The sequence below is a fragment of the Lottia gigantea genome, assembly GCF_000327385.1.
Source record: "Lottia gigantea unplaced genomic scaffold LOTGIsca_13, whole genome shotgun sequence".
NCBI lineage: Eukaryota > Metazoa > Mollusca > Gastropoda > Lottiidae > Lottia > Lottia gigantea.
In genome coordinates, this window is record NW_008707425.1 from 2,454,426 (window position 1) to 2,467,488 (window position 13,063).

The 13,063-nt window shown below is 35.1% G+C and overlaps 2 protein-coding genes across 2 annotated transcripts; one reads left to right on the forward strand and one right to left on the reverse strand.

Annotated features, from left to right (window-relative positions):
• Positions 1–355: 355 nt before the first annotated feature.
• Positions 356–3,381, forward strand: LOTGIDRAFT_157236 (hypothetical protein; the record flags this gene model as incomplete). Its single annotated transcript, XM_009048996.1, has 2 exons — positions 356–757; positions 3,322–3,381. The coding sequence occupies 2 exons, from the start codon at positions 356–358 to the stop codon at positions 3,379–3,381; spliced, it is 462 nt and encodes a 153-aa protein (XP_009047244.1).
• Positions 3,382–7,355: 3,974 nt separating this feature from the next.
• Positions 7,356–8,036, reverse strand: LOTGIDRAFT_157237 (hypothetical protein; the record flags this gene model as incomplete). The annotated part of the gene is made up of 1 exon (XM_009048997.1): positions 7,356–8,036. The coding sequence occupies one exon, from the start codon at positions 8,034–8,036 to the stop codon at positions 7,356–7,358; it is 681 nt and encodes a 226-aa protein (XP_009047245.1).
• Between the last annotated feature and the right edge of the window lie 5,027 nt (positions 8,037–13,063).

Below are 13,063 nucleotides of genomic sequence, written 5' to 3' on the forward strand. Positions count from 1 at the left end.
CGGAAAAGATACGACCACAAACTTTCAACTTATGGTTTATTATTGCATGCGAGATGAAATTGATGAACTGAAATACAGGAAAGGTCACTTTTACGCCATCACAAACATTCATACTTCGGAACAGAAAGGAGTTCATCATTCTGCTCTACATAAAGACTCTTTTATTTCTTTGATTCGTTCGGTCTAGAACCGACTGAAGAAATAACTAAATTGACTAGCAAACCAATTAAATGTTCTACGTTTCAAATTCAAATGCCAGGACAAAAGCTGTGTGAACAGCTGTCGCTTTGGTATTTATATCGGTTGAGTCTGGGAGAAAAGTTTGAAGAATTATAATAAATTTAACTCAATAAAAATGGCAAACAAGTTTGCTTCAGGGTCTTTACCTCTAGAATCTAAAAATCCCATGAGTTCTACAGCGTTTATAAACAAAGCGAAACCTTTTTTCGTGGATACCTTACAAGGGGATATCGATATGAACAATTTCAACATAACTAATTTAAAGTTTCCAGGAAACGATAACGATGCCGTGAACAAAAAATATTTACTGGATCAAATAAACGCAATTCAAATAGATAAGGACCATGTTGAAAATAGAATAACTGACGTGAAAAGATACTTCAGACGAAATATTAAAAATTATGTGGACGAACCCAAACTACAACAAGAGTTAACGAGTTTGAAACGTCTTATTCAAGTGAATAAAACAAGTCAGTTGCAAAAAGTAATACCTAAATTAGACGAAGAGATTACGAAGGTAAAAATAGACGTCCAAAGGTTTAATAGATAACCCAAATGTAAACGAGGATAGATTGAAACGAAAATCGATTGGGAAGAAAACTTGGCGAAAACAGCGGATTGCTAGGAGAACTAGACAAGACCGTGAACAATTGAAGGAAAAGATTGCGAAGCAAAAATCAGATATTCAAAATATAATTAATAATCTCACACCTCCCACCACAGCAAACAGCATCTATTTGTTTTGGATACCCCAGCTTCAAGCATCGAGTAAGTCTTTAAACTAATTACTGGGGATAAAAATACTGAGAGGCCACCACTAGGCCAAACTGTAGTTAACTTGAGCCGCAAAATTCTCACACCCCTTCAGCATTCAATCTTAGACCGTGGACTTCAGTTTATTCCCACACCAAAGATAGCTAACTTGAATTATCTCCGACCATCCATTGAACGATTTCAACGAAATCTTAACTGCACATATTTTTTTCGAAACCACCCCCCACGTGGTGCTAGAACAATGTTTATTCCTAAATCCACGTGGACACCCCCTCAGGCCGCCATCCATCCTGATATATTGAAAGCATTTGCGAGTATGAATAGCCAAACAGTGAATCTTTCCATAACACACGAAAAGCCTAATCTCACACGAGTGGAACGTGAAGCGTTAAACTTACTTAAGAAAGACGATAGCATTGTTATTAAAAAGAGTGACAAAGGTTCATGTTGTGTCATTCTGAATAGGGAGGATTACGTTTCAGAAGCAGAGAATCAACTGAATAATCCTAAACATTATGCCATTTTACCGAAACCAATTTTCAAAAAAACTGCTAACATGATTAATAATATTCTTGCCGATTTAGTCAAAACTAGTTATCTCAAACAGAAACAATATGACTATCTGTCTGCCAAACCTGATTGTCGCGAGAGACATTTGTACACTTTGCCTAAAATCCATAAGAATCCAACCAAGGAGTGGTTTATCTCGAATAAAATCCCGAAAGGCCGCCCGATTATATCTGACTGTGGTAGTGAGTCATATGCAGTGTCAGAATACATTGATCATTTCTTACTACCTCTAGCATGCCAACATCGCGCCTACCTTAAAGACACAACCGATTTTGTCAATAAAATAAAAAATCTTCGAGTTCCCTCTAATGCTATTTTAATTTCTATCGACGTTTCTTCTATGTATACCAATATCGATAACACTACTGGTTTAACGGCAGTTCGTAAAGCTTTTAATAGAAACCCAGATCCAAACAGACCCGACGATGCATTTCTACAGCTTTTAGAGATTTGTCTTAGTCGAAACGATTTCACATTTAATGGTAAAACATATTTACAAACTTCAGGGACAGCAATGGGCAAACGATTCGCCCCTTCGTACGCAAACCTTTTCATGGCAGAGTGGGAACGTGAGGTGTTGCCCCTCTGTATATTTGACCCACTTTTTTACGGACGCTTTTTGGATGACATTTTTATGGTTTGGACTTATTCAATCGAACAGTTTTGGGAATTCTTTGAAATTCTCAACAACCACCATCCTTCTATCAAACTAACCGCAAACGTGAGTGACAAAAGCATACCACAGTCTTTAAGGGAGATTCCATAGCAGAAACAAATAAACTGGATATTAAGAGTGTATTTCAAAGAAACTGATACTCATCAACTCTTGCACAAGAGCTCCTTTCACCCAAAACATACCTTTTCTGGTATAATTAAGTCACAAGTTTTACGATTTCATCGAATTTGTACAAGATCTTCTGATTTCAACCAAGCCTGTACGATTGTTTTCTCAAAACTGAAAGAGCGTGGGTACTCTAAACGATTTTTACGAAACATAAAAAATTCCACCTTAGCACAGATAGCAGCTAAAAACAGACTTTATGCCGAAGTACATCAAGGTTTAAGAAGTGCTCCATGTTTGTCCAGTAGATGCAAAACATGTCCCTTTATATCAGAAACTCATTATTTTGTAAGCAACTCTACGAATAAAAGGTACCCGATCCAGGAACATCTAACATGTGAACATTCGAATGTAATATATTTAATTTCATGCAAGAAATGCCCCAAACAATATGTAGGAGAAACTAATAATAATTTACGAACTCGCTTTAATGCTCATAGGTCAGACATCAAATTAAAGAAAGACAAGCCTGTTTCTAATCATTTCAACCTCGACGACCATTCAATAGAAGATCTCACCCTAATCCCAATTGAGCGTATAGAAATTGACTTGCCCGAAGATGAAACTACCAAATTCCGTCAATCTAGGGAGGCCCATTGGATTGAGACATTGAATACAGCAAGACCTATAGGACTAAATATTCATCATAATGTAGGCATAGCACCCTTTGTTGTCCCGTTTAATACAACCAGCAATCGAGCAAGTAAGATAGTTCATGCCCACTATAAGAGCCTTCAAGAGAAATTCCCCCATGTCTATAAGCAGAAAATGATAGTTGCATATTCAAAAAATAAGAACTTAAATGATAATATTGTTCATAGTAAACTAAAAACAATCAGTACATAACAGATACTATACTTCTCGCCCATCGGGCGAGTTATTTTTTCTAATTTCAGATCAGAATAAGAACAGAAGAAAACCCAATATCAAGACCCTTAATCCTAATTTCTAAATAAAGTGTCTGCTCCACCCTAGGCCTGTACATTTGGGAGAATCAAACCCTCCCTTCCCCGAAACCTAATCCCAATTGAGCGTATAGAAATTGACTTGCCCGAAGATGAAACTACCAAATTCCGTCAATCTAGGGAGGCCCATTGGATTGAGACATTGAATACAGCAAGACCTATAGGACTAAATATTCATCATAATGTAGGCATAGCACCCTTTGTTGTCCCGTTTAATACAACCAGCAATCGAGCAAGTAAGATAGTTCATGCCCACTATAAGAGCCTTCAAGAGAAATTCCCCCATGTCTATAAGCAGAAAATGATAGTTGCATATTCAAAAAATAAGAACTTAAATGATAATATTGTTCATAGTAAACTAAAAACAATCAGTACATAACAGATACTATACTTCTCGCCCATCGGGCGAGTTATTTTTTCTAATTTCAGATCAGAATAAGAACAGAAGAAAACCCAATATCAAGACCCTTAATCCTAATTTCTAAATAAAGTGTCTGCTCCACCCTAGGCCTGTACATTTGGGAGAATCAAACCCTCCCTTCCCCGAAATAAAATTCCGTTGATCGAAAAATTGTCAAATTCAATCTTGACTAATATCTCATCATTATAAATGATCATACCAAATTCCATTTAAATAAGATGAAAACTGTACTCTCTATTGTGTTCACAAACAATTTTGAAGCGTTTTTCATAAATCAAGGGCAATAACTCAAAAACAATTCATCGAAAGATAGTCAACTTCAGACTTGACAAGACCTCATCATTACAAATATTCACACCAAATTTCATTTAAATTGGATGAAAACTGTAGTCTCTATTGTGTTCAAAATCAAATTTTGACGCGTTTTTCATAAATCAAGGGCAATAACTCAAACACCATTCATCGAAAGATAGCCAAATTCGAACTTGTCCAAGATCTCATCATTATAAATATTAACACCAAATTTCATTTAAATTGGATGAAAACTGTAGTCTCTATTGTGTTCACAACCAAATTTTGACGCGTTTTTTCATAAGTCAAGGGCAATAACTCAAAAACCGTTCAAGAGAAAGATCGTCAAATTCGAACGTGTCCAAGATCTCATCATTATAAATATTCACACAAAATTTCATTTAAATTGGATGAAAACTGTAGTCTCTATTGTGATCACAACCAAATTTTGACGCGTTTTTCATAAATCAAGGGCAATAACTCAAAAACAGTTCGTCGAAAGATCGTCAAATTCGAACTTGAGATATCATCAATATAAATGATCATACCAAATTTCATTCAAATCAGATAAAAACTGTTGTCTCTATTACGTTCACAAGCCAATTGTGGACGGACTGACCGACGGACGGACGGACAGGGGCGACGACAATATACGACCACAATATAATGTGGGCGTATAAAAATAATGTACTCTTGGCACACATTCGTATCTACGGCGGCCATTGTCTGACAATAGCCTCGTATGCAGATGGAAGAATTGTTAGGCGGAAGTTACATCCGCGTTACAAAATACAATTCGTCAGATGTTAGTTGAAGAATATATCCTCTTCAATGAATATTGTTTCTGACATTGTTGACATCTGACTAGTTTCTGACATCCAGACGTCTCCTGTCTACGGTATCAATGACGTCTGGATGTCAGAAACTAGTCAGATGTCAACAATGGAGGACGAAAGTAGTTTTAGGAAAGTTATATTATTATAATTTGTTGTTATATATTGGTCTTTGTTTATATAATGAAAGATGTGATACTAGTTTTCGGGGAAGGGAGGGTTTGATTCTCCCAAATGTACAGGCCTAGGGTGGAGCAGACACTTTATTTAGAAATTAGGATTAAGGGTCTTGATATTGGGTTTTCTTCCTGTTCTTATTCTGATCTGAAATTAGAAAAAATAACTCGCCCGTAAGTATAGTATCTGTTATGTACTGATTGTTTTTAGTTTACTATGAACAATATTATCATTTAAGTTCTTATTTTTTGAATATGCAACTATCATTTTCTGCTTATAGACATGGGGGAATATCTCTTGAAGGCTCTTATAGTGGGCATGAACTATCTTGCTTGCTCGATTGCTGGTTGTATTAAACGGGACAACAAAGGGTGCTATGCCTACATTATGATGAATATTTAGTCCTATAGGTCTTGCTGTATTAAATGTCTCAATCCAATGGGCCTCCCTAGATTGACGGAATTTGGTAGTTTCATCTTCGGGCAAGTCAATTTCTATACGCTCAATTGGGATTAGGGTGAGATCGTCTATTGAATGGTCGTCGAGGTTGAAATGATTAGAAACAGGCTTGTCTTTCTTTAATTTGATGTCTGACCTATGAGCATTAAAGCGAGTTCGTAAATTATTCTTAGTTTCTCCTACATATTGTTTGGGGCATTTCTTGCATGAAATTATATATATTACATTCGAATGTTCACATGTTAGATGTTCCTGGATCGGGTACCTTTTATTCGTAGAGTTGCTTACAAAATAATGAGTTTCTGATATAAAGGGACATGTTTTGCATCTACTGGACAAACATGGAGCACTTCTTAAACCTGGAGGTACTTCGGCATAAAGTCTGTTTTTAGCTGCTATCTGTGCTAAGGTGGAATTTTTTATGTTTCGTAAAAATCGTTTTGAGTACCCACGCTCTTTCAGTTTTGAGAAAACAATCGTACAGGCTTGGTTGAAATCAGACGATCTTGTACAAATTCGATGAAATCGTAAAACTTGTGACTTAATTATACCATAAAAGGTATGTTTTGGGTGAAAGGAGCTCTTGTGCAAGAGTTGATGAGTATCAGTTTCTTTGAAATACACTTTAATATCCAGTTTATTTGTTTCTGCTATGGAATCTCCCTTAAAGACTGTGGTATCGAGAAAGTCTATGCTTTTGTCGCTCACGTTTGCGGTTAGTTTGATAGAAGGATGGTGGTTGTTGAGAATTTCAAAGAATTCCCAAAACTGTTCGATAGAATAAGTCCAAACCATAAAAATGTCATCCAAAAAGCGTCCGTAAAAAAGTGGGTCAAATGAACAGAGGGGCAACACCTCACGTTCCCACTCTGCCATGAAAAGGTTTGCGTACGAAGGGCCGAATCGTTTGCCCATTGCTGTCCCTGAAGTTTGTAAATATGTTTTACCATTAAATGTGAAATCGTTTCGACTAAGGCAAATCTCTAAAAGTTGTAGAATTGCATCGTCGGGTCTGTTTGGATCTGGGTTTCTATTAAAAGCTTTACGAACTGCCGTTAAACCAGTAGTGTTATCGATATTGGTATACATAGAAGAAACGTCGATAGAAATTAAAATAGCATTAGAGGGAACTCGAAGATTTTTTATTTTATTGACAAAATCGGTTGTGTTTTTAAGGTAGGCGCGATGTTGGCATGCTAGAGGTAGTAAGAAATGATCAATGTATTCTGACACTGCATATGACTCACTACCACAGTCAGATATAATCGGGTGGCCTTTAGGGATTTTATTCGAGATAAACCACTCCTTGGTTGGATTCTTATGGATTTTAGGCAAAGTGTACAAATGTCTCTCGCGACAATCAGGTTTGGCAGACAGATAGTCATATTGTTTCTGTTTGAGATAACTAGTATTGACTAAATCGGCAAGAATATTATTAATCATGTTAGCAGTTTCTTTGAAAATTGGTTTCGGTAAAATGGCATAATGTTTAGGATTATTCAGTTGATTCTCTGCTTCTGAAACGTAATCCTCCCTATTCAGAATGACACAACATGAACCTTTGTCACTCTTTTTAATAACAATGCTATCGTCTTTCTTAAGTAAGTTTAATGCTTCACGTTCCTCTCGTGTGAGATTAGGCTTTTCGTGTGTTATGGAAAGGTTCACTGTTTGGCTATTCATACTCGCAAATGCTTTATTTCTGGGCTTGGTTAAAGGAGGTCTTTGGTATCTGATCACGGTTGTTGAGGCCTACATGAAGAATAATGGTAGTAGGTTTGGGATCATGGTCGTATGATTCCAGGATTGACTGTATGTGATGGATTTGGGCAATAAGAATGTATTTCGGTGTCTGATCTGGTTTTGGTAATTCGATTCAGGTTAGATGATCCAATTATTAGGGTAGATTTCTTTAGAGCAGGTAGTTTCCATAATGATTTGTCCTTGGTTTGGTGATAATACGGTTTGGTAGCGGATATAATGGTCGTCGGCGGTGTGATTGGTACTGGTTTGGTAGTTGTTAGAATTGTAGCATTGGGAACGGACTGGGATCTGGTTCGAGGGGGGGAAGGTCTAGATACACGTCTCGACTTGGATGGAGACTGAGGGGTGGTTTGCTGGTCCAAAAACGCACAGAAGGAAGAAAGGTTGGCGGATCCTGGATCACGTGGTGAAGATTCAGATGGTGTGGAAGGGGAAGACGAGTCTGAAAGTGAAAAGAGAAGGGGTGTGCCCTCTCTACGAGAGCGTTTACCTATGTCTGCTGGACTAGGAGTAGGTGAACTTCGGGCTCGTTTAGGGGTTTGGTTCGGCAGCGTGGTGGCTCTAGATGGTGCAAGTGTAGTGTCCATTTCAGTTGGTAGAGATATGGTTACTCTGGTTTTTGTTTCGTTGATTGTTTGGTAGAATTTGGAGATTACAGCTTGAGTGAGACGTTTCCCATAGGAGCGACGGGGACAGGGCATGAGAAACGATGCGGTCGACGGCAGGTGATGATAAAGACTTAGTACGAATGGTGGTCAGCTTCTCTTGAAGTGTGGTTTGGTAATGGTCGATCAGGACCTGCGTAACCTTAGAGAGCCATGTCCGATTGAGGGATCTAATATTCGCGTCGACAGCTGATGTTTTCATTGCTGGACGGATAAAACTATCCAACTCAGAGACTTTGCGTTTGAAGGTAAACGCTGGTTGGCCTTGCTGTTGCAGGGTAAGGATTGCCAAATGATGGAGGCACTGCAAAACTTGGAAGAACACCTTCACAAAGGGTTCTTCCTCCTTATGAGTGGGGACTGGTTGGCGTCGGTGGGCTAATTCAATCTTTCTGACGATTTGATAAATTTCTTTCAACTATTCCATTTTCTGTGTAAACACATCTAATACATTAGATATTGCTAAACAAATTATCCCTCTACTGGTTTTGAGAGGACAAATGAGTTAATTTTGCCATATTTTTAATAATAATCCAGTTATCAAAACCACTACCGTTGTAAGAAATTAGAGTTACATGTTTTTGATTGACGGAACCTAAATGTTTTAATATTTGATCTATACAGTTTACCCCCACAAATATATCAACTATGTTCATCTTCGGGAATATTATCTGTTGGTTTCAAGTCCCTTTGTTCTTTCCAATATTTTTCGCAACCTTTCTGGATTAACCAAAGTACAAGCATATGGTGTTGTTTTACGAATTTCTTCTATGTTAGTTTCATAATCTCACGCATAATTTCAGGTTGTAGTGAAGATGCATGGGTCGATGGATTAAATTCTGAAAAAAATTTGAAGTTTTGTTCATCGCAAGATTTCCATTCTTGTTTGTAGTTATCTTCTATTTCTTTTATTCCAAGAGTTTTTTCACTTCTTTTTAACAAACAGAAATGATCATTGTGTAAATACAATATCCAATCTAATAGTGTTTTTATATTTCTAGGATATGAAGATCCTAGATTATAAATATGAAACGAAGTTTGATATCTATCACTGAATTTTCCAATTCCAGCTTTAGGAAAGGAATGAATAAAATCATTGAATTCATGTGTCAAATCACGCTTTAAAACAAAATTGACACATTTAAAACATGTACTGTCAGTTGGAATATAACAATATTCTCCAAAATATTCCTTGATACTAAAAAGCAGTTGAGTTCCTTTTCTTATATTTGATCTTATGATTGGTTTTAAATTGTGTTTACGAAATATTAAACGACCAGTAATATACCAATCTGTAGTATCTGCTTGTTCAGATATGTTTTGACGGCTCTTTTAAACATTTCATCATTAAAAGTCGCTAATTGAAAAGTTTGCTTAAATTTACCATCTTGAAAAATTTCTCATTGATTTCAATTTGACCTTTAAAAGATTTAAATTTATATATTATGCCACGAATCACGTGATTAAATAATTCATTTTCAATCATTTCAATATCGTCTTCAGGTTTTTCTCCTTCATAGGCCTAAATTTAGTTTTTTTTTTCATATTATTAAAAATTTAGGTGCTGTTGTTTTTTTTACAATTTAGGTGGTTTGCGCACTTGCATGGCAACGTTTAGCTGTTTAATTTAAGCTCCCTTTAAAACTGATTTTTCTTTGGGTATTTCCCCATGATTGTTTGAAAATTTATGCTCTTTTTTAAAAGAATCAATTTTAATTAGTATTCATTTAATATTTCATTAAATTCTACTATTGTTATTTCGTTTTTTATTAAATTTGATTTTGTGTTATAATACATTTTAGTTATAGAGGTAATTAATCCACATGGGGATGTTTGAACAGCTGTAAGATAGCTGGATTAAATAACGGAAGGGATATACTTGCTGCAGTAGGGGTTTTTATAAGAATAGCTGATATAACACTTATGGTTTTAAAAGTAGTGTCAATCTTAGTCCAACGAGTTTTTCATTTATCATAATGTTTAAATTGTTCTTTTAACTCGTTTTGTTTACATAAAAACTCTCGCAAATTTTGTGAAATTAGTAGGTTTGTTGCACTATCGTGAGGTACTTCTGTTTCACTTGTTTCCATTTTTTATGAATTAAATTAACTCTATTTCTGTTAAAGTAATTTTTCCATCAGTCGGAAGATTTAATTCTAGTATATCAATTGTTATCGCTAACTCAAGCGTTTGATTAATTTCTTTATCTTTAAATACTGTATAAAGATATTCTGGTTGAATTATTTGTTTTTCACTAATACTGATTATTTTAAGTCTTGCTGCACAATAAAAAGGTCGATGCTGGGGCGATTTGAAAATTATTTCAAATTCTTTATTTAATTCCGATTTATGAATAACAATTGATTTATGTATTAAGAAAATATAAAAAAAACTTCAAACTGACCCTTAAATATTCAAAATTTGTCAATTTCAATATTTCTCCCCTAATGATCCAAATTAGCTTTTATCAAATTAAGTGGTTTTTCATCTTTTATTAATATCAAAAATCTAGGAGAAATAAAACCATACACATAATCTGTTTTTTCAGTTTATGCATTATTTCATAAATATGATCATTCTACGGAAGCGTCCTGAGACCATATTAACACAAGAAAAAAATAATTATATTATCATTAATTTTAACTTACTATGTCGAAATTAAACCGATTGATTATTTAATTTCGACATAAATTGTCTTAACAGAAGAATAAAATGGTTATATTATCATTAATTTTAGCTTACTATGTCGAAATTAATCACCTTTTCCTATGTGAATACTCGTAAACAGAGATATTGCAACTACTCCAAATTTGTCTTGGTGTGGAGATTAGTTATAGGCACTTGAAGCGAAACATCGACTCTTTAGAAAGAAACGTTTTTTAAATATCGTTAATTTAGCGGTGTTTGTTTTAGGCGAATCGAAAATTTCGGCTGTTAATCATGCCTACAGATGGTTTCATTCTCGAGCGATTGGAAATGGTTATGTTGTAACGCAAGAAACGTTTTACCATTTAATGCTATTGATTGATGGCAATGGTGTAACATTTCGTTGAAAACAGAGGCTGAGTCGTCGATTATACTTTACGATGGAACCCAATTAAATTTGGCACTATGATATGGTGAAACCTTTTGGTATATGTATCCATTGATGCATTGATGGTTTTAGTCGAAAAATTATTTGGAAAGGAAATGCAAATGCAACTCAGAAGCAGAGGTCGTGATGGCTTTTCAGTTGAAATTCAATTCTGGATGGATATATTCTGAATGTTACAGCATGAAGGTTACTTCACGAGAACATTTCTAGATAAAAGTCTTGCTCAGTTATGTTTTATGGGACTTTTGCAAGTAAGTATATTATATCAAAAAGATAATAAGGAAAAATAGAAAACACGTCTTCATTTTATAAGTATAAATCCATGGTTCTTGGACCTAATAGTTAGAGTGAGACTCGATAGTAGTATATATCTTTTCGGATATGACGCATTTTACTTCTGCGCATGCGCAGCTTTTTCAATGCGTCTTATCCGAAAAGATATGCTAAAATGTATTTTAACAGACTCCCCAAACTAATATGCTCAGCATTCTCCATGCGTCATATCAGAAAAGACACAACTGCTAAAATGTATTATAACAGACTCCCCCAACCCCAAACTAATAGGCTCAGCATTCTCCATACTACATATGCACCAGAAAATAAATACCCAACCACACAAGAATCACTATAATAATACAGTGTAAAATAAACCCATTAAAAATATGATGTCTTTAATTTTAAATCACGAACAAAAAAAAATTCGAAGGAGACGGTTTCTTCTCAGCTCTATCATCTCTCATCCCAAATGTAGCCAACTTTGTCTTAAACAATAAATCCCTCATTTCATCTGAAGCGCAAGCTCTTGGATCTGTTGCAAAAGCAGGAGTAAATATAAGTGATGCAGTGAAAAAATCTGACGAACTTAAAGAACTGCTGCTAATAAGAGAACTAAGAAACAAGAGACTAGAATGACAAGCCCTAGAAAAGCAATGAAAAGGGTTTAAAATCATTGGATAAAAATGGCAAGCAAAAATTACAGATTGGATCCAATCTTTCAATTGTATGATCCTATTCAATATTCGTTCAACAAGAAGAAAGAGGTTTGCCGTATAAAATTCTTTTGCAAAGAGAAATAAACGACAAGAAGATATTCTTTGGTGAAAAAAACTATGACGCAAAATTGGAAATAACGAATATCCAACTTTACATACCGGTAATCACTCCTTCCATAGAAGTGGAAACGAGAATATTCAATTCTTTAACCAAAGACATCGAAATTGCTTTTCTTCGTAGTAACACGGTAGGTAGCATGACTTTAACGTGATAATCCACCACGTGGACAATCACCAACACCGTCAAAGCAGCGAGATATCTAATGGTCGGTTTCAAAAACTTGCCAGACTCTCAGACAAACAACAACAACATTTTCAGAGTGACATTGAACCATAGTCAAGATCCCATCATTATCAAAGTTCAAGTCAGATTGAACAACGATAATTATCCCAATCAACCTTTGACAATTGATCCTTCCAAAAAAGATTACAACGAATTGTACAGAAACTATAAAAACTGTTTGGAAATACTCTTCAGTTTGAATACACAGAGTTTTCACTCAATCATCCAGTCTTTTGTTTCGATCTGTCAGATCCAACCGGAAGTGACGTAGGACGTTAACCATTCATAAATTATTTCTAATTCTAATTGAACGTAATTTTTCTTTTCTTCATTACTTTAAGCAAATGACTAAAGGATTGCACTTTAAAAATTTAAAATTTTGACTTTTGTGGCTGACTTTTCTTTTGTTTTAACTTTAGCTTTTTTTTCAACTTCGACAATTTTATTTCAATCGATCTGAAAATTAAATAGACATTTTGATTGCGAACAAAATTATTTTTCAAAATGTTTGTATCACTTCTGGCTTTGACGTCATTCGCTTTTAAAGTTGAAATTTCAACTTCTGGAATTTTATAGATATCTGAAAAATTCGTTTTGCATCATGCTAAAATTGTTTATAAAAGATTTCAAATGA